We start from the raw sequence: 22,540 nt of genomic DNA on the forward strand, positions 1-22,540 counted from the left end.
GAAGTAGATTTTTGTGAATGATTAACATTCCTCTTTTCTGTGGACTATGTTCTGCCCTAACACAACACTGCGTCTTTTTCCTTAATCTGCTCATGAGTTTAAAAGTTATGATAAAAGGAGGGTCAGTAACCATTTACTTTTATACTGTCGCATGTCCTTTTGTGTTCCACAGTGACTGAAGAAAAAAATCAGGTTATGATACTGAGTAAATGACAGAATGATCAACCCTGTTAAGAACTATTGAGCTATTATGAGTTTTTTTTTTTTGCCCGGCAGGGGGCGCAGGGGTTCCTCGAGGAAAATAACTGGAGGATTTAAAGGTAGGTTCTGTGTGGCCATGGTAACGGCTTTACCTGCGACCTGAATGGAGGAGACCCGAGAATAGGAATAGATCAACTGCTCTATATTTACTGACAGGGAACTCCTTCTCTCTTGAATTGTTCATCTGAGATAAAACAATTTTTTTTTGTTGCCATGGAGCGCTTCTAGTTATCGGCACAGTTAGATTGTAGCTTTGCCTTGTGTTTTCAAAGTAGCCTAAATCAAACAATCAGCTTTTACTTTCGATAATAAAAAATTATATTTTACGTTTTATGGTTGCATATATAATGCTTTAATGGAATTCATGACTCAAGTCCGAAGATTCGTGTAAATTAAACAGTTCCATCGGGCTTTATCGATACTTTAGTTCTTTTTTCAATCACTTATGTTACAGAGAGTGCTTCCGTATATTTCTCAGCGCTCAGCTTTGCTTGAGTTCAGAATTTGGCCCTGAACCCCCCACTACAGCCTCTTCACCCACTTCCTAAATCTCTCACACACGCTTCAAACGGGGTGGAGCTTCAGTCTCATGCTGCTCTGCGATTGGCCATTTTCGAAGTCCATCAGAGCTTGACGCTCGCTCTCGAACTCTGACCGCGCCCCCGAGGCTCAGCGGCTCGCGGTGGAACAGGAGAGAGTGTCCGCGCCTTGTCAAGAGGCACCAACGTTCTGTTCTTTCTTACTGGAAAAAACGAGAATATTTCAGCTCATTCATGGCGAAATTAGTTTTATTCGACGTCCAGAAACATATCCATTCCGGACCGCGGCTCTGACAACGACAGGCGACGAGAAAATCCGCAGCTCTCAGCGGTTGGAGTTTACCGAGGATTTTCATAGCAGTTTCGTGCTTGGAGGCGCTCGAGTGCCGGTGTCGTCGTCTCCGTGGGCGCCTTTTCGAGCTTTCTGGTGACAGCTGACACTTGTCAGATTTCCGAAGACTAGAAGGCCTGATCTTGTCTCCCTCCTGTCCGGTTCACCGGGTGTCCCTGTCAGTGCCGGGCCGCCTGCACACTCACCCCGGCGCGGCCTCGCTCCTTACCGAGTCCCCGGCGACGACACAGCTACCTCCCCGGTGGAGCCAGTAACCCACACTCCTCTAATTCACCTTCCGTGTTTAGAACTACCAAAAACAGTGGATCCTAGGAGAAATAACGGACAAGAGAGACGCGGATCTGTGCGCTGGTGATATAGACAGACAGAGCTGTCATACAACATTTCAACAGCTCTCTGAATTGACATATTGAGTTTTTTCTTTCACGCGATTGGCTTCTTCTCTCGTGCATATCCGTTATTAAGGTATTAGACAACAAAACGTCAATTATACAAACTAATCACGCGTTGTGCAAAGGCAAGGCCTCGTCTGCTAACTCCGATAGCTAACGTTACATCGCTAACTCCCAGCCTGGGTTTAATCAGCTTCTAATCTTATTAACCACACTTTTTGACTCGTATTCATCGCTTATTTTGTTCCATACGACACAATAGCGAAGCGATTTTAATTAATAGTTACTGGTTCAACGCACAGTACGGTAACTTTATTCCTAGCCAAGAGATCTATTGAGCAAAAGCAGGAGGAAACAGAGCTGTCAGCCTTTATTTTCTACTACTCGGCCTGATTAACTCCAACCTTGGGAAACAAACCCCCCGAAGAATCTTATGTGTTGTGCTTGTTTCAGCTGACCTTTGCTACCAAAATTAACTAAGTCCCTCGCGAGCTTCTTGCGCAGCAACCCGCTGCATGCACTGATATACGGGAAAGACTTGATTTATATTTTTGTACCATAGTTCAGGAGCCATTTAGAACAGGTTCAAATATCTGCACAAACCTTCTACTACTGTTTAGCCATGAGTATTGAGATTCCAGTCGGTCTGACGGAGCTGCTCCAAGGCTACACCGTGGAGGTGCTGCGCCAGAGGCCGCCGGACCTGGTGGAGTTTGCCGTGCAGTATTTCACCCGTCTGCGGGACACCAGGAACCAGGACGGGTCCGGGGTCGCCACCGCCAAAACCGGGGGGAAGGGAGTGATGTTTGATGGCGAACCGATGCAGACAGAGTCGAACGGCGACGATGATGACGATGACGATGACTCAGACTTTGAGCGTGAGTGCCTCTTTATTAAATCAGCTTATTACGCCACCTGTAAAAGATGAAGAAATCGCTGCTTGAGTATGTTTTTAGTGTATACCGTGTTTTCACGGCTAACAAGGGTGTCAGATCTCCCTTGAGATGGGCAACGTGGAACATCCTTATCTAGGCTGTTTCCATGGCACTCGCTCGAGCTCTCATCCAAGCGCTTGATTGACAGAGTGACAAGTGGCGCCCGCACAAGGCATCCCCAGAATGCATGCAAAATTAAGATGGGATAGTATGCACGCTTAATAGATTTGCATTAATATTTATGCATTTCTTTTCTTGAATAGAGACGGCTGTGGTGTGTGATCGGTCTAGCGTTGTTAGCCCATTCGTGCTGTATGAATTGCTTGTATGAATGGATGCGTGATGGCCATTGAGAATGCTAACGGATTTTTCATAATGGAGAGAGGTGCGCTCGCGCACATCAAAGCAGTCCCTCTTTCCTTTCATGTAGTGCAGAGCGAGCAGCTGCAAAAGCAGGCAGATTTCACTGGCAGACATTTAAGTCATCATTTGTGAATTAAAACATTCTTAAAAAGAAGTCATTGAGAGAAATCTGGACCATTGAGAAGAGTGAGGAAGAGGTGTGGAAATGGATACAGGGATTGTTTGTTACACATTCCTAAATCACTTAGGCCTAATCATATTTCATCAAACCACATGATATGCAGTGTGTCAGACACCTGTGTCTGTGTGGATTATGTCTTGTTTACGCTGATCGTTTAATATTTAATTCTGTAATTGTTTTTCACATCCTCTTACAAAACGGAATGGGAAAATCAATGCCAGCTGTGTGTTAAATCTGATCTCAGATCAGTGAGTGAGTGTGAAGGTTTATGTGCTCTTTCAGTGGTTTGACTTTGAGCAGATACATCATTCTCTTTCCACATCCTAACATGCATACTTCACTGCTATATTGAATGCAAAAATCAGTATGACAAATTATAGTATGACTGAATATTTACCCTATTTGGTAGGACTAAAGCATGTAGGCTAGATGACATTTTAGAGACAACTTTTAATTTGCATGTATGTGCATGTAGTAGGCAAACAATACAGAATGACCCACTGCGTCCAACGAGATTCTGAAGTGTGCAGCCAGTTTCATATCCCACAATTTTGTGGGAATCTGACGAGGCCGAGCTGTCAGATTTGAAAGGTTGGTAAATTAAGAAAAAGCTTGAGTGGCTTTTCGAATGCAAGTGTTGTAGTTACCAAGAAAGTTGTTGTTATTGTTATAGTGTTGTCACAATTCTGTAATTTCTAATTTCGTTACGTTACCTTGAAAATGAATCTCCAAAACGCATTCACTAGAGCACCGCGAGTCACGTGGTTCTTGATGTGAGAGCAGATGTTGTTGAGTTGGACAGAGATTCATATTTTTTAAATAAAGTGGTAAATTATGATTTTTGCACAAGCAAAGCACTCACATCGCTTCATAAGGTTAAACCTTTGAGGTTAAACCACTGGAGTCACATGTGTATATATCTTAATTATATCTTTACTACCTTTCTGGGGCTTGAAAGTGTTAGTTGCGTAGGCTGTTAATGGAGGAACAGAAAACTCTCAGATTTAATTAAAAAGATTTTTATTTGTGGTCTGAAGATTAACACATGTCTTACGGGTTAGCGCAATTAGCCAAGAAAAATAAGTAAATTTGGTACTTGTGAGCTGTTTGAGGGCGAACCTGGGTTCGAATGACGTCAGAGTTCGATTCGTTTGGATGATGTCAACGTTGTCTTCCGAACTCGGGTGCACACCCACGAACCGTACTCGAGTCCGCTTAAAAAGGGTGGTCTGGGGTACGATTTTAGTACTTTTGCGGCAGACAGACGCAAGTGTGTTTCTGTATCTTTTCTTTGAAAACAAAACCAAAGGTTAAAAAAAAGAAGAACAAATGTGAAGCGAGCAATTCTATCCATTTTGACGCCTTTTCATTCATAGCGGTTACCAAGCAACACGATTATGCGCCAGCTGCAGCTGCCAGCTCGATGACGCAAGCGTACTACGGTTTGGATACAAATAATATAATGTGAACACAGTCCATCAGGGGCAGGAGGAGGGGGGAGCAATCGAACTTGGGTTCAGAACAGGCAATCGAACCAAGTGTGAAAGCGCCCTAAGAGGCGGCTTTATGTATGCACCTCTTCTATAGATCAGTGGTGTGCGCTCTTTTGTGGTGATTGCGAAACCTGCAGGAATGAGTAAAATTATGTGCAACTGTAATACCCACAACCCCGCACAATTCAGGCCCTGTAACACCAACATTATTCAACCACAGAGCGAATGAAACGGGTTTATAAGAGTAAGCAGGGTTGTGTCAAACTTTCAATTCGCCGTCGGAGAGAAGAGAAATTGAGAATGTACAGCTGATATCGGTGTATCGATACTGCAGAAAAGGAGTATTGGAATCGTTTCAGATATTGACACGTATATTTGACAACACCCGAGTAGATTATTTTCACAGTTATTAGTACGTCATAGGCCAAAAACATCTGGGGGATTATTAGGTTGCGACCTGTTAATGAATATGTCCCTGAAGCGTAAATGACGCTGGGAATTGACGTGCTTTACTAGCAATTCTCGCTTGAAGTGTGAATGTCCGCACACAAACATTGTTTGGCCCTGCTAATTCTGCACCGGTTTCTTTGCAGTATTTGCACAGCATTGGAACCTGTACTTTTTAACGTTACCTGTCACTGATATTTTCTGCTTCTTACAAGGAATAACAGCACCAACATCTTGTTCTTGTTCAACGTCTTGTTCTTTTTGTTCGAAGCTACTCTGTTCTGCCTCATTTGAGACAGAACTTTTAAAGTAAAATGTGATACTATTCATCTCAACACAAGACAATTTCAACACCACAGTAGCCTCAACTTTTTCGCGCTGTTTGGTTGACTGGCATTAAAACCAATCGCAGTGCGAAACGTCACTGTTGATGCGTAACGTACGTGTAAGGGCTTTTGGGAGTTGTAGTTTTTAGCTTCGATCGTTCAGTCGCACAAGTGCGCCTAAATATATTTTCATGGTCGCGCACCGAAATTTTTCCCCTGCAAAGTACAAGGTTGTATTCATCCAGTTCAGGTAGATCAGTTAATTAGCTCAGATAGTCGTCAGCACATCAAATCATGATAGCGGGATGGGTTCTGCGTTAGACACGTATTGTTCCACAGCAGAGCTTCAGTGATCTGAGGAATCAAGAGCATGCCGGGGCATGTTTGAACAGTTAAAGCATATAGGTAAGACCATCCCACCTTGACCTTTCTTACTTTGCGTCATGCTGTCAAGAAAATATCTACACATCCCTGCAGAACTGGCAAAATGTATCACGCAGAAGTTTGGATGGATTTGATGTCTCTTAGATTTGCATACTTTATCCATGTATATTGTTGGTTTCTGTGAGAATTTAGATACATGATCACAATTGGTTTTGGGTAAAGAGTAGTTCAAAGTTTCATAAGCAGTTTCAGCTGTTTTGGTAACTTCCGCCAGACTTTGGCACTAAACTAGAACACCACCATCCCTTCAACCACATGGCCTCTCTACAAAACCCCTTGCCTGACTGCACAAAAAAACATTTCTGATTTGCCTCAGGTTGTCAAAGGCACTTTATGTCTGGTATCTCTGAAAAGCAAAAAAACAACAACAAAAAGAAAACTGCACCCTAGTTACTAATAGAAAAGATGTACTGTAAATTAAAGTGAAATGAATTGAAGTATAAAAGAAGTGTGTGTCTAAGTGCAAGTGTATAGCTTGTCTGTCTGGAGGATAGTGTACTCTTTGTTTTAAGCAGGATAATCAGAGAGGAACAGAGCCGTCTGCTGTTTTAAGGACTCAGAGTCTCACTCGCACAACAACCTGCAATATCTGACAGGGTGTCAAAGAACCTGTTTGTGCTGTTTCTAACTGCTAAGTTGTCTGTTGTTAATTTAATAGGACACAAGTTGCAATATTGTTTTTGCATCATCTCATTCTCAGTATTGAGCGTGAACCTTTTTCACATTGCAGACATACGAAACTAAACCTTGAAAAAGAGAACTGTAGTTTTTTCAGGCAGTTAGCGTATTGTTTCAACCATGATGTGCTGTATCTGAGAAGGTCCGTGGCCTTTACTAAGCCCAAATCATGTTTTTGCAGTTTGTCGAGAATTAACTAATAAAGGGCCTGAATAATTTGTGTTAAAATGGCTACCATAAAAGTAACATGAATAATTGTCTTTTCCTTTTCAGAAACAAAAAGATTGCACTAAATTAAACAAAAATGAATTCACTGCAGTAGTAATTGCTTTTCTACTTGACCTTTTTTGAGTTTTAATCCTTTTTCTTTATTTAGAGTTCAGAAAGAAGGAAGGAAATGTTACATGTGTTTGGCTTTACTACAGGTCCCGTCACATATTAAGAATGCTCACCAGCTACTAGCTGTCATTCAGAGAAAATGCTTTGGTATTGTTTTCCTGTCTATGTGCGTATTGTTTGTGTGTTTTGAATGCCTGGGTGTGTCTATCTTTTATTCTTCATGTTTGAGGTTTCCGATAACAATCTGGACTTTAGTACTTCCTCCTATCTATCAGTAAGAGGGTGACTAACCACCCTGACCCTGTTTGTTCTTCCCACCCTGGTCATTGATTTCAGAAGCTGCATTATAGTGTGGTCGTAAGAGCTTATGAAGTGTTATCTCAGCAGCTGGTCATAGACTTCAGGTTATCATTTCTGCATTTTTTAGCTCTGCACTCGCAGAAAACAAGTTAAGATAAAGTTATTTAGGTTTAAGAGTTCATATTGCTATACATTTATTGCATAAAACCATCTGTCCAATAGTGCAACAGAGCGGTTCCCTCTCAAGACATCGTGGGTAAGGCCAAAGGTTAGACAGGATGTGGAAGTGCTGCACATTATCTTCATTGTTGCCTATTATAGTCTCCAATTAAATATAATCATTAATTTCCTCTCTCCTAACCACTCAACAGAGTGGAAAACATTGTTCTGATCCCCTTTTTTGCATGTTAGTTGATAACAACAACACACACAAATACACAAGATTACTCCTCAGCCTTTGTAAGATGTTTGCAGGTCAGTCTGATTAGTGGTGGTGGCTCAAGGAGAGCAGGTCATTGGGACAGGAGGAGTGCAACCAATGGGAGGACTCCAGTTGTGAGGTGTATGTTTTGATTGGACATGCCTTGACCTTCAGCTAGCACCACATAATACCGTATCAGCCAATCAGAGACGGGTTAAAAGAACAGACAGAGACCTTGTCCAGTCAGGGTGCAGATTAAGCAGACTGATGGCCTTGTCTAATCAGAGGCAGAGCTGACCTCGCTTCTAATGTTCATATTATGCACACAAACACACATTTAAAGATATTGTAACGCCACTGAATCCTCGCAAGTTTAAAAAAAAAGTTAATAGAAAGTGAATAAAATGGGTGTTTTTTGAGTAAATATCTGCTACTGTTGATCCTGTCATTCATGCTCTCTCACTGCAAGTAATCTTCTGGCTGTCAGCAAAGGGTTAAAGCCACAGGCACAGTGCTAGACAGATCCACACAACCTTATAAGGGCTAAAGAGAGAGAAAGGGAGAAATGGAGCACTGAGAAAGATAGACAAAGTTTTTAGAGAGTAAAGGAAAAGGGGGGGATTCAGGCATCAAGATTGATTGCTTACAGCAGGAAGGGAAGAGAGTATTTTCCTCTTGTTTACGAGTTGTACAGCTGTTTGGGATTTTATTAATCAGTTGAGCAGCTTTCTCCGTGAGTGAGTGGGGTTCTTTATTGTGTTATGGTAGTGTTACATAGTGTAGACTCTCTTGTGCTTTTGCGAACGTGTGTTTTCTCTGATCGGATAGCTATTCGAGATGGATTTAAGTCCGATCACTCAAACCACTTCAGGAGGTGGTTTGAAATTCATTCCAAAGGATACCTGAAGTATAAATGCATCTGGTTGTTGAAGCCACATATGTAAATTTGACTCCTTCCAAAATAGTGTAAAAGCGTGTGAGCGTATTATAGGCTACTGGCTCACGGTAGCCAGATATGACAGCTCTACCTCAACACGCACCACCACATATGCCTGCCGCAAATGAGTAGCTGAGCAAATATCTCTTCAGCAAGCCGACGCACAAACTGCCACAAATGAAACAAAGTTCACATCCTGAAGCTCATTCAAAGTAGAGAGACTAAATTATCTTACCAGTGCTGATGCCGCTTTCTCTCCTTTTGTGGTCTTTGATCTTGAAATTAGCTGATGATAGATAAATTGCAGCTTATATCTGTTTCTTTCGATGACGTGTCGTGAACTCCGTTAAATTTGCATATAGAGTAGGAATTGAAGAACGGATTTATATTCATTTCGTGGAGACACATTTATGTGGCCAAGTGTAAATGGAAGAGTTTTAACAAAATGGATAGCTATCTGATCAGTTAAAACGCATAAAGTGACCAAGTGTAAACAGGCCCTATGAGTTGACCATAGACCGATTCTTTTGAGATTATAGCAGTAGCGAACTGTGACTCTTGAACCTTGGCCCTCTCGTGACGCCCTTGCCTCGTTGGGGGAAAAAGTAAACTCATCCTAAAATTGGCCTAGCTTACGGTGTCCTCTTCTATAATACTGCATGTTACTTCTGACAAGAAATGCCACAGGCAAACATCAGTGTGAGCGTGAGAGTTATCACCAAAATTAAACAAAGTAATAAAATGCAAATCATCATTACAAAGAATTGCATCATCACACACTTGGTGTGTGTATTTCAGCGGAATATGGTGACAATAGCCACAAAACCAGCTAAATATAATGTAAACCAATGCATCATGACAGCTCTCAGACCAGAGCATTAATATATATCATATATTATATATTATACCATTTATTTAAATTATACTGGCACAGCAGCCAATTAAATGTATGTAACAGACCTTATCGAACATATGATTTGGGAAAAATTCTACTTTTATGCAGAATTACAGCAAATGTCCATGGTCGCCAAGTTAGTAAATTTACAGACTGACCAGTTATTCTGCAAAATAACAGTTTTTCTCAACTAAAGCGGTGGCCAGAATAAAATCAGTCACATAACCTATTAGATTTTACATAACTTACTAAAACAGCAAATAATTCCAGCAGTAAAGCTGCGTTCACACTACAAGCGACTTTGTCGCTGCATGTCGCCAGTGGCTGGCAGTGAGATTGCTAGTGGGCATTCCCACTGCTGGTTGCCTAGTATTGTTTGTGAGTGGAGCAATACTGTGGTGGAAATGCTTTAAAAAGCTTTGGCTTTCTGCACAAACTTAAGCTCTGGTGTAAGTCTTCCTTTGCAGATTAACTCCAGCTTTCCCTTAAAAGTTCATCTTGAAAACGGCATGGATAATAAATTGGCAAAATTTCTGGTTTCCATAGCAAAAAGCGCTAGCTATTTTATCAGCTTTTTCCCCCTGATTGTGTTCCTCAAAGTGGGCAGAACGCGCCATAAGCTTGTAATAACAAGCCCCACCCATTTAAAGGGACAATATGATTGGTTAATTCTCCTGCCATTTGAAATTCGTCTCTCATTGACTTTCTATGGCTTGGCACTCTGTCATTTCACAGCTGGACCACCAATCACAGTGCTGAAAGCGCTAGGCAAGAAAAATCCTAATATGGAAAAAAAACAGACATCTACACAACACACACTGAATAAATAGGCAGGTTTAAAGGGTTTATTTGTAAAAGATTACATTTTTATTGTCAAATAAAATAAATTTTAATAATATCATATACTACCATTCAAATGTTTGGGCTGAGTAAGATTTTTATTAAATTTTTTTACTATTATATATTATAATAATAATATTATTATAAGAAATCTCGAGCACTTAATCAGCATATCAGAATGATTTCTGAAGGATCATGTGACTGAAGACTGGAGTGATGATGCTGAAAATTCAGCTTTTCCATCCCATGAATAAATGACATTGATTTGATGATGTTTTGTGTTTTATCATAGTTTGGAATGGTTGTTTATGCATGTTGCGTGAGAGAGAAAACAGAACTGTTTATAGTTTAGGTGCTGATTCTCACATGATAAGTGATTTTCGCTGTGCCATCACAGAGATCACACGCACATATTCAGTTTACTTTTAAAATTACTAGAGGTCACACACACATTATTCTGTTTACTTTTAAAATTACTAGTCTCTCTCTCTCTTTTAAAATATCTCTCTCTCTCTCTCTCTCTCTCTCTCTCTCTCTCTCTCTCTCTCTCTCTCTCTCTCTCTCTCTCTCTTTCTTTCTTTCTTTCTCTCTCTCTCTCTCTCTCTCTCTCTCTCTCTCTCTCTCTCTCTGGCTAATATTTGCCAGCAATGAGAGAGTGATAAGACTGTGTGTGCATGAGGATATCTAGAATGACATGGAGGGAGATAAGAAGACAGACAGGACAAATATCGGGTTTCTCTTGTTTGTAGTTACTATTGTTCATACTTATCCTAAAATATAAAAAACTGGCAGGTTTATAAATAATTATGTAATACCTCCAATCATATGGCTTGCTGACTTCTTTTTTTTTTAAGCAGTCAGATTGAAAATGGATGAAAAAGTCCTATAGAAGTAGAAGTTTTTCCGTAGATTTTTTTTCTTTTTTTTAAATCATGGAAAATATTAAATTCCCTATGTCTAGATGATATGTGTATATAGACTACTGCGCAAAAGTTTGGGGTTGGTCATTTTTTTTTCTTTTTTTTTTAAAGAAGTCGGGCAGCTCACCAAGGGCAGCATTTATTTGATCAAAAGTTAATCATGAAAACGGCATGGATAATAAATTGACATTGCTAAATTGACAAAATTTGCGGTTTCCATTGCGAAAAGCGCTTGCTATTTTATCAGCTTTTCCCCAGCTTTTTTAAATAACATTATTCTTTTATATTATATTTTAGAATAATTTTTATTTCCGTGATGGAAAGCTGCATTTTCTTCAGTGTCACATGATCCTTAAGAAATCATTCTAATATTCTGATTTGTGGCTTAAGAAACATTTCTTACTATTTCCTAATGTTGAAAACAGTTGTGCTCCTTAATGTTTTTGTGGAAATTGTGATAAATTTTTCTGATTCTTTGATGAATAGAAAGTTCAAAAGAAGAGCATTTATTTAAAAAATCATTAATAATTGTCTTTGCTATCAATTTAATGCATCCTTGCTGAATAAAAGAATGAATTTACTTTAACAAAAATTGCTTTACTTTAAAAAACTAATTCCTACAAGAAAAGTGGACAGTGATATACAGTGGGGAGAACAAGTATTTGATACACTGCCGATTTTGCAGGTTTTCCTATTTACAAAGCATGTAGTGGTCTGTAATTTTTATCATAGGTACACTTCAACTGTGAGAGACGGAATCCAGAAAATCACATTGTATGATTTTGAAATAATTAATTTGCATTTTATTGGATGACATAAGTATTTGATCACCTACCAACCAGTAAGAATTCCGGCTCTCATAGACCTGTTAGTTTTTCTTTAAGAAGCCCTCCTGTTCTCCACTCTTTACCTGTATTAACTGCACCTGTTTGAACTCGTTACCTGTATAAAAGACACCTGTCCACACACTCAATCAAACAGACTCCAACCTCTCCACAATGGCCAAGACCAGAGAGCTGTGTAAAGACAGGGATAAAATTGTAGACCTGCACAAGGCTGGGATGGGCTACAGGACAATAGGCAAGCAGCTTGGTGAGAAGGCAACAACTGTTGGTGCAATTATTACAAAATGGAAGAAGTTCAAGATGACGGTCAATCTCCCTCGGTCTGGGACACCATGCAAGATCTCACCTCGTGGGGCATCAATGATCATGAGGAAGGTCAGGGATCAGCCCAGAACTACACGACAGGACCTGGTCAATGACCTGAAGAGAGCTGGGATCACAGTTTCAAAGAAAACCTTTAGTAACACACTACGCTGTCATGGATTAAAATCCTGCAGCGCACGCAAGGTCCCCCAGCTCAAGCCAGCGCATGTCCAGGCCCGTCTGAAGTTTGCCAATGACCATCTGGATGATCCAGTGGAGGAATGGGAGAAGGTCATGTGGTCTGATGAGACAAAAATAGAGCTTTTCGGTCTAAACTCCACTCGATGTGTTTGGAGGAAGAAGGATGAGTACAACCCCAAGAACACCATCCCAACCGTGAAGCATGGAGGTGGAAACCTCTTTGGGGATGCTTTTCTGCAAAGGGGACAGGACGAATGCACCGTATTGAGGGGAGGATGGATGGATGGGGCCATGTATCGCAAATTCTTGGCCAACAACCTCCTTCCCTCAGTAAGAGCATTGAAGATGGGTCGTGGCTGGGTCTTCCAGCATGACAACGACCCGAAACACACAGCCAGGGCAACTAAGGAGTGGCTCCGTAAGAAGCATCTCAAGGTCCTGGAGTGGCCTAGCCAGTCTCCAGACCTGAACCCAATAGAAAATATTTGGAGGGAGCTGAAAGTCCGTATTGCCCAGCGACAGCCCCAAAACCTGAAGGATCTGGAGAAGGTCTGTATGAGGAGTGGGCCAAAATCCCTGCTGCAGTGTGTGCAAACCTGGTCAAGAACTACAGGAAACGTATGATCTCTGTAATTGCAAACAAAGGTTTCTGTACCAAATATTAAGTTCTGCTTTTCTGATGTATCAAATAATTATGTCATGCAATAAAATGCAAATTAATTACTTAAAAATCATACAATGTGATTTTCTGGATTTTTGGATTCCATCACTCACAGTTGAAGAGTACCTATGATAAAAAGTATTAGACTTCAATGTATCTTGTCTGCTGCTATATTCCATCTCCTCTGAAGCCATACTGCATAAATGCAAATAAAATTTGAAAACAATGTGGTGGGAAAGATTTTCAGTAAATGTTGTAAATTATCCATTAAAGATTGCCCTCACACCCATATTCTTTCCTTTTTCTTCCTTCCAGTGTCATTCTGTATTCTCTCTCTCTCTCTCTCTCTCTCTCTCTCTCTCTCTCTCTCTCTCTCTGGTTGTCAAGAGAGAGTGAGTGGGTGTGTATGGGGGGGGGGGGGGGGGGGATAGTTATAGTCTTCCTTGTATTTTGTTGTCATGGCAACTTTGTCCACTTGATATCCCCTACACGTGAGGTTGAAGAACCCCATCTCACTATACTTCATGCGCTCATGCATGCACTCATTTCTTTGAGTGCTCTCACAAGTCTGTGTATTAAGCCGCCTTATCTGGGCATTGCTCACACACAGTGTTAAGTAATTTGCAAAGAGGTGTAAATCTGAATGCTTTTGTGTGAATGCCCACAATTCGCTGTTGCAGGTTAATTACTGTAAGAATGTGTTTTAAACATGATCATACATTTAGGTTTGTGAAAATCTGTCTGTTTGTTACAGAGCTACAGGTTATGAGCAGAACGTCTTAAGACGGCAGTTCACTAATAATGTGAGAGAGAGCTCATTGCTAGTTTTACACCAAAGAGTTAATGGAGTGATGGATTGTAACAGTGCCATGAGAAAGGAGGAGGAGGGTGTGCAGACCTGCAGGGCTCCTGAGAGTCGTGCTAGTGCACTCAGCTGTGATCGTACACACATAATTGCAATCTCCTGAAACTGGTACAGCCTGTAGGACAGGCCTTTTACTGACCTTACTGAATATTTAACATGCCCACACAGTTACTGAAGGGCACATGTGAAATTTGGAGACTAAATTTGATCGTGAACATTGTCTGAGAGTCTGCAGTTCTCAGCGAGCATAGGGGAATTTGAACAGTCATTAACTCTCTCTGTCTTTCTCTCCACAGCTCCTCCCCCCAGCAGATTTAACCGGAGAGTGTCGGGTGAGTTCTGTTTGACGTCATTGCACTAATCATGTGGTTTAAAGTGTGTGTGTGTGAGTGTCAGATAAGTGCTCTGCCTTTCCGTCATTTCCCCTTGTGTTTGTTTTATTGTAATTACTGTATGTGGCCAGTATGCCCACTCATTCTGCCCCTTTCAATTGTGTTCCAGTTAAAAAATCCACTTTTACACATCATCATATGAAGGAATCTAGATATGCTACCTGTAAAGACACGGTTAATGCATGAAGTTTTTTTTTCATTTTTTTTTTTCAGAAGTGTGAAGTTAAGCATTGTCCATTCTGTCATCTCTGTAAATTAAACACTTCTAGTGCAGAGGTTTTAAACTGGAAACCCTAAAAAAGGGTTCTATGTGGCCTGTGGAAAATTTGAGAGAAAATACAATATTTTACAAAAAGTTTGCCATGCAAAATAAACATCTTGCCAATAGTTAAGAGAACTAAATATTTAGTTTATTTGTTTGTTTGTAACAAATAAATGTAAGTTGTTTCTATGGTACATTACCGTTCAAAAGTTTGGGGTCAGTATGATTTTTTAATTGTTTTTGAAAGACATTGTTCACCAAGGCTGCATTTATTTGATAAAAAATACAGTAAAAACAGTTATATTGTCAAATATTATTACAATTCAAAATAACTTTAACTATAGCTTAAAATAACTTTAGAAATTAGAATTTTAAAATGTAATTTATTCCTGTGACGTCAAAGCTGATTTTTTTCAGTCTTCAGTGTCACATGATCCTTGAGAAATTATTCTAATTCAGATTTTTTTTTTTATATATCAATGTTGAAAATGGTTGTGCTGCTTAATTTTTTTATAAACGGATATTTTTTTTAGGATTCTTTGATAAATAGAATGTTTATAAAACAGCATTTATTTAAAATAGAAATATTTTGTAATATTATATCTCTACTGTCTTGCTCAATAAATGTATTCATGTCTTTAAAATAAACCCTACTGTCTTTTGAACAACTTTTGAACTGTAGTGTAGGTTTTTTTGGGCATAATTTTTTTTAAGCTGCTTTTTATTGTGAATAGCCAAATACTTAAAATTGGAAACATCATGCTGTTTTTATTATAACGTGTTTTTTTCTTCTTTTTTTTCTTGTATAGTATAGATTTTTTGCTTCACATGCATGTGGCTTTGGTGAAGACTTCTAAGTAATTAAATAGTAATTTGTTTTCATAGTGTGTGCGGAGGCATTTAACCCTGATGATGATGAGGAAGACTCTGAGCCGAGAGTTGTTCATCCAAAAACAGACGAGCAGCGTTGTAGATTACAGGAGGCCTGCAAGGACATTCTGCTGTTCAAGGCTCTAGATCAGGTACACACACACACACACACACACACACACACACACACACACACACACACACACACACACACACACACACACACACACACACACAGATATGAGGGCTATTAAACTGTATACAGGCGTCATCCAGGTTGTGTGTGCAGGCCAGTCAGTCAGGTTTGGTTTGCATGTGCGACTGATTACACGTGCCTTAATCAGCCAGTCGGTTCATTGTTGGAGGAAATTATTAACATACTGTTACTTGAACTGATTGGCACTCTTAATTTTCTGCTGATGTCATATAACACACAGTTTTTCCCTGTTTGGTGCACACATAAACATGTGATGTAGACTTTTAATTTGATATAAATGTATTTTTAACTGTGGTAGTTTCACGGCAGTGAATTAAGACACAACTTAGCAGAGAGGATTTATGCTAAAAGTCACGGTCAACATTGTAAAACCTGCTTCAAAAAGTTACGTCTTTAAATTCACCTCTTCAAAATTACCATTATAGTTTTATGAAATAATTTCTAGATATTTTTTGCCTTTTTTAATGTCTGTCAAATGAATTTTTTCTTGCATTCATTCTGCACTTAAATGCTAGACTATGTTCACTTGCATGTGGGTATCTTTTGGTATAGAACCCCCCCCACCCCCTTCTTTGTTCAACATTGTGCACCATGAGTGTTGAGGTTTTAAGATGGCATGTCGAGATAAAAAATAGTTGAAACATGTCTGGACCCTCACGCTTTGTTCCATTCTGTTGCACTCTGTCTAGCTGTTGTGTGAACCATAAGAAACTTGCCTATACATTATATATATTTTTTTTTAAATATGTAGTTTTGCATAAATCTGTACTATATGATTCAGAGCACACAAACACATTTCCTTCATCAGACACTTTGTCTCTCTCTGGTACAGGAGCAGTTTTCAGAGGTGCTGGACGCCATGTTTGAGGTTCTTGTGAAGCCACAAGATCACGTCATTGATCAGGGAGATGATGGGGATAACTTTTATGTAATCGAGAGGTGTGTATTTTAAAGTGTTTTTTTTCGAATATTACCTTTCATATAGTGTGTAGTATAGCTGTTTTTGAATGTAAAATGTCTGCAAAGTTTCAAAGATCAAAGATCAAAGTGCACGATAAATTGAGTTATTGTTTCCTAAAAGAAAGAATTGATTCTGACCTGCCGAAACGAGTCGTCAACAATTCCAGTTTTACTTCCGGTTACATATCTACCTAACAACGTAACAAATTTGCATTATGCCAGCCTTTGATCATCATTGGCTGCCGTGAATGTCTACTTTGATCCACGCTCATACACCGAGAACAATTGTGCTCGGACTCGGACCTAGCAAACGTGCCCAGTGTGAAAGAATCTTCGTGCCCCTGAATCTTCAAATAAACAGTTTTTAGGCCCTTTGAGAAATGAGATGATGTGCAATGTATATTATGAAAGAATTAAAGTTGAAGTTGACCTTAGATGCATGTAAACTTTTTGTAGGAGACCTCCAAAACAAAATATGGAACCTTTAAAATAGCTTAATAGGGGCACTTTTTGTGCTGCCAGTTTGTGTATGGTATTCTTGTGCAACGTTTTACATATATCCTGATTTTGGGTAACAAATCAAACACTTATTTTAATCTTTGATTAATCTATCAGTTGTTTTCCCAGTCAGATTTTAAAAATATGACATTTTACTTCCAGCATTTTGTGTAAAACGTTGATCTTTTTCTAATAATAAGCAAATATAAAAAAGAAAACCTACAAATACATCTACTGCTACTGGATACTTTGTTACTGTTCATTTATAAAAATGTACTTGCATTGCCTACTGTATGCACAGCGCATTACATGTTTAAACGAAAAGCTAAATGTAATGTCCAATTTGTGATTTGATAAAGGAACTGAGAGGTAAAAAAAAAAAGAAAAAAAAAGAAGCTCTTTGTGTTAATTCTTATTCATTGTTTATCTCAAACCATAGTAATGTTCCTCATTTTGAATGTCAATACCTAAAGGTCAGAATATCAGAATGAAGTGTAGCAACAATATACCGGTAATTCCCACACAGCACTAACTGAATGTATGTTTTTGTGTATTTGTAGGGGTGTGTATGATATTGTGGTAAAGAAGGATTGTGTGGGTCAGTATAATAATAAGGGCAGTTTCGGAGAACTGGCCCTCATGTACAACACTCCACGTGCTGCAACCATCATTGCTACAGAGGATGGAGCCCTCTGGGGACTGGTGAGTGTGTGTGAGAGAGCATGCCATACCCTGTTGACAAAGTGCTCTGTAACAGCACCGCCTTGTGGTCAGAACACTGAATGACTGCTGCTTCACTTTCACAGTGCTTTCATAACAATTATGAAATGACAATAAGTGTGACAGAAGCATAAATCCAGATCCTAATACAACAGAGTTTTCAGCTGAACGGTATGTCTGTTTCAGGATCGGGCGACTTTCCGTAGACTCGTAGTGAAGAATAATGCAAAGAAGAGAAGGGTGTATGAAATCTTCATCGAGTCTGTTCCACTGCTCAAATCACTGGAGGTGAGAAAATGATTGTAAAAACATTTATTCTATTGACAAATGTGTTGTTTAGTGGTTCTGTGAAAGAGTATCAGGGTTGCATAGCTGAAGTGAACATTGAAGAAAAACTTTAGGAGGAAGAGGAGAACATTGTTGCATTCTTAGACTGGTAATGAAATGATGAATACTTACCCCATGTTTCATAGTTATCTGAGAGGATGAAGATTGTTGATGTGCTGGGTGTAAAATCATTTCATGATGGAGAGAGGATCATTATGCAGGTGAGCTTTGCAGTTTCCCCAAAAAGTAGGACATAAGTGTATAAATATCATTGGACAACAACAGTCTTTACAATAAGTAGCATTTATTTAACAAACTTTCAAGCAAAACAGTTCATTAAAAGAAGTTTGTTAGGTTTTAAATGTAATACAAAAGATTGTTCATTACTGTGATAACCTCCATTAGTTGCCAGGACACCTGTATCTTAATAACTCCAATTTAACGCCATACAGTAAACTCACATAAAGCGATCTATACTACATAGCAAATCTCATTTGAATGATTGTTCATATCATCGCCATATTTAAACTATCGCCCAGCTCTAAACTGCTAAATGGACTATATTTAAAATAAACTATAAATATTTTCATTATGAAAATTGTTAAATTCATATTAATTTCAGTAAAGCTTCTATGAAACAATGTGTGTATGGTGAAAAGTTCTATACAAAAGTAAATTGACTTAATGAGAACTTAATCATATAATCTTAATAAAAATAATAATTTGTTTGCAAATCCCACTTGGTCATATATTTGTACATTTACCTTTATACATATGTCACAAATTTTGTGTGAGTCAGTGAGCCGTGCCATTGAGAACCATTGAGAGATCCTCTGTTCAGATCTTCCACACTTGATCAGCTACAGCGTGTCTAAAAGAACCAGCTCTCAAACACACACACACACACACACGCACACGCACACGCACACGCACGCATCAAGTGTAGTTATAGCACTATAATAATAGAGCAGAACTGAAGATCAGGACTTTGACTTATGCTATTGTCTCATTAATCATCATTATTATTGTGGACTGCTCTATTACCAGGGTGATAAAGCTGATTGCTTTTACATTGTGGAGTCTGGAGACGTGAAGATTATGATGAAGAGTAAAGTGAGTTCTTTATTTTTTCCCCTCTCTTTCATTCCCTCTCTTTCATTGTTATATTGTACAATTTTCATTTTTTAATGTTAAGGTTATGTTATTGTTTGTTCGATTGATTCCCCTAAAATTTTAGCATGCTGAGTCTGACTAGCTGGAGGCTTCTGCTTAACCAATGGCTTAGGTTTGGGGCGGGACTATTTGTTTGGCTAACCAATAATTTTTGCAGTTCTACTTGGTGATTTGTAGCAATGTAAAAACATTCTTTAATTTTCCCTCAGTAATGCCAACATTTCATTTTTAAATGGCTCTTTCTGTGTGTTTCTGTGTCTCCCAGACGAAAGCAGACAGACAGGATAACACCGAGGTCGAGATCGCTCGCTGCAGTAGAGGGCAGTATTTCGGAGAACTCGCTCTCGTCACTAATAAACCACGTGCTGCCTCAGCCTATGCTATAGGGGACATTAAATGCTTGGGTAAGTGTCTCTGTGGGCATCCGACTTGCATTTATGTATTGAAGTAAAATGTGTGCCAAGTGCTCATACAACATCACATGACTGATGTTTATGTATTTCAGTGATTGATGTACAAGCCTTCGAGCGCTTGCTGGGACCCTGCAAGGAGATCATGAAGAGGAATATCGCCCATTATGAGGAGCAGCTGGTGGCTCTGTTTGGATCCAGCGTGGACCTGAGGGACTGAGACAGACTGGCCGTGCCTTACACACACACACACACACACACACACACACACACACACACACACACACACTATACAACACAACACATAGGTTATACACTCCCAAAACATTTTGTAGGCACACATTCCTTTTTATGTGCACACACACATACTCCATCAAACACGCTCACACTTTCAAATCATACCTCACAAACACACACACACGCCTGTTATTGCGTCAGTTGTTCAGTACGAAATAAAAGCATTACCAGCTCAACTGCTGTGACCCTGAACTAACCACAGCCTGGAGAGGACATATGCGCGCGCACACACACACACACACACACACACATTCACTTTCACCAAAAATTCCCAGCCAAGGACCCATCCTTTCTCATGGTCACTTGCAGTCACAACAAAGAAAAAAGAAAAAGAGACCAGATAAAAGAATCTATGTTTAAACAAGAAAAAAGTTGATATCTTTCAATAAAAAAATGCAAAAAAGCGCAAAAATTGAACGTTTTAGAGCATTTTATGACAATGCAAAGCTTTGATAAACTTGTTTAAATATGACCTGTTTCCTTCCCTGCTGTTGGTGCATAGTTTTTGCTGGTGGTATCCACAGTGACTCGTTATCCTTACTTAAACTCCACATTGTATTGATTAATGTATTATTATTATTACATATTTTTGTTGAAGGGTTGACTCGCTGTTACACCGCCCCCTAATTGGAGGATGCGAGGCCGAATCTAGTGCGAATTTTTTCCCTTTAGTCTTTCTGAATGAGTCGTCCTGAAAAATAAATAAAGCAGACATTTTGGTAACCTGCTGGGACTCTTATGTTGCGACTGGTTGTGCGTGCGTGCGTGCGTGTGTGTGTGTGTGTGTGTGTGTTGGACGATGTGGTCTGTAATTACAGGAACAGTGCCATTTAAATGTCAGGAATCAGTTTTGTTTGTAATCTTTTGATTGGAGACACCATACAAGTGTTTTGGAATGGAGTGTTATTTTTTTTTCTTTAGGGCGTTAGCTGGCTATTGTTAGTTTATCACCTTTGAGGGTTGGCTAGTTTCAGCATTTACAGATTGTACTTTTAATTAACTTTCGATAAATCAGGGTGTCTACTTTTATTTGGGGATTTTTTTTTTTTTTCATGGGAAGGGTGTTCTGAAAAACAATACCTTACATGGGCTACATTAAATGAGTTGATGGAAATGTGCCTTTATTGATTATCATTTGCTTTTCCCTACAATTACCTGAGAGTAAAATATCAAATTGTTACTTTGTTTTAAACTTTCTAATGGGTTCTATTGAGCAACTGAGCCATTTTGTCTCTAGTTTCTCACAGGTTACTTGTGACTTGAAACAGTCTGGTTGCGTCCTACTGTGAGAGATTAAAACACTCTTCTCAAAAGACACTTGCTGGTGTTTTCCTGCTCTTTTCTTAGCAAAATTCACTCATCACGAAATGAAGGCTTGAAGTGAATGCCTGGTTATTTCAAGGACCTTGTCACAAGTCCATTCTTTCTGAATTTCTATATTATTTTTTGCTATATGTTGATGTTCACGCTTAAAAATGATTTGGTCATTCTCCTGTACCATTTTGGGCAAAGAAATGCTCTGACTAGTCTTACCCAATTGGTTCCATTGTCTTCAGCATTAGTCTGAGAATGATTCACTAGGCTATGTAACACTTTTAACTGTCAAGAAATCAGACCTATTTAAATGTTTTGGTTGAAAATACTCACTTGTTAATTCAAAAATGGCTTTTATCTTGCACCAGAAAATTTAGTTTTATTTGTAACTTTTTTGCAACAACATTTTATGACTTTTGATAAGAAAATCTTATTTTCCTGATTAATATTGACAAGCTTTTTTGGTAATGGATCTACCAGACTTGCTAGAACCATAGACTGTAAAAAATATGGACAAAGCGTCTGTGACGTCACCCATAGACTTCTGAAGAACGGTTTTGAGGCCGTTTATGGGGGGTATGGGCGGCGCCATATTTCAATACAAATGTTCAGAAAGGATAACTTACAGGTATGATGTGTTGTGTCAGATCATGGCCGAGACGTCAAATTTCAGGAATTCCACTCGGCGCAGCCTATGCTCGTTGTCAGCTGTCAATCAAGCTGTCAATCGCGCCCTTATTTGTCATACATTTTATATCTAAATACGATCTAAACTAACGAGTTAGAAAAAAATTCACCCCCCTCACAGTTGTCAGGCACTCGGAACCTATCGAAAAATACAATAAAAGTCCATGGGACCAACCTGTAAAAACATGAATTTATGCTGTGAAAACGGACATTTTAACATGGGGGTGTATGGACATTTGCTCCCTTTTGGGACCTTCCCCTAGCGGATTTTCGATGTATTGCAGTTTTTCGCACTTCCGGGTAGGCTTCATTTTTCAGATTAGAATGTTGCCGCTTGGCTAGAACATTATAATATATACAAGGAAGTTGAAGGAACCCTAAAATGTCTTTAGATAAAGAGAAATAGCTTAATTTGTTTAGATTCAGATGGGGTGTTCCCACTCATTTATGCTGTGTACTGTATATCAAATGTCCC

The 22,540-nt window shown here is 39.3% G+C and overlaps 1 protein-coding gene across 1 annotated transcript; it reads left to right on the top strand.

Annotated features, from left to right (window-relative positions):
* The first annotated feature begins 915 nt into the window (after nucleotides 1–915).
* prkar2aa (protein kinase, cAMP-dependent, regulatory, type II, alpha A) lies at nucleotides 916–21,078 on the top strand. Its single transcript, XM_082188637.1, has 10 exons — nucleotides 916–2,422; nucleotides 14,235–14,270; nucleotides 15,478–15,614; nucleotides 16,512–16,618; nucleotides 17,698–17,839; nucleotides 18,044–18,145; nucleotides 18,331–18,405; nucleotides 19,232–19,297; nucleotides 19,623–19,761; nucleotides 19,863–21,078. The coding sequence occupies exons 1-10, from the start codon at nucleotides 2,167–2,169 to the stop codon at nucleotides 19,985–19,987; spliced, it is 1,185 nt and encodes a 394-aa protein (XP_082044763.1). The 5' UTR covers nucleotides 916–2,166; the 3' UTR covers nucleotides 19,988–21,078.
* The last annotated feature ends 1,462 nt before the right edge of the window (nucleotides 21,079–22,540 follow it).

Source organism: Leuciscus leuciscus (genome assembly GCF_965113295.1).
Source record: "Leuciscus leuciscus genome assembly, chromosome: 13".
Taxonomy (NCBI): domain Eukaryota; kingdom Metazoa; phylum Chordata; class Actinopteri; order Cypriniformes; family Leuciscidae; genus Leuciscus; species Leuciscus leuciscus.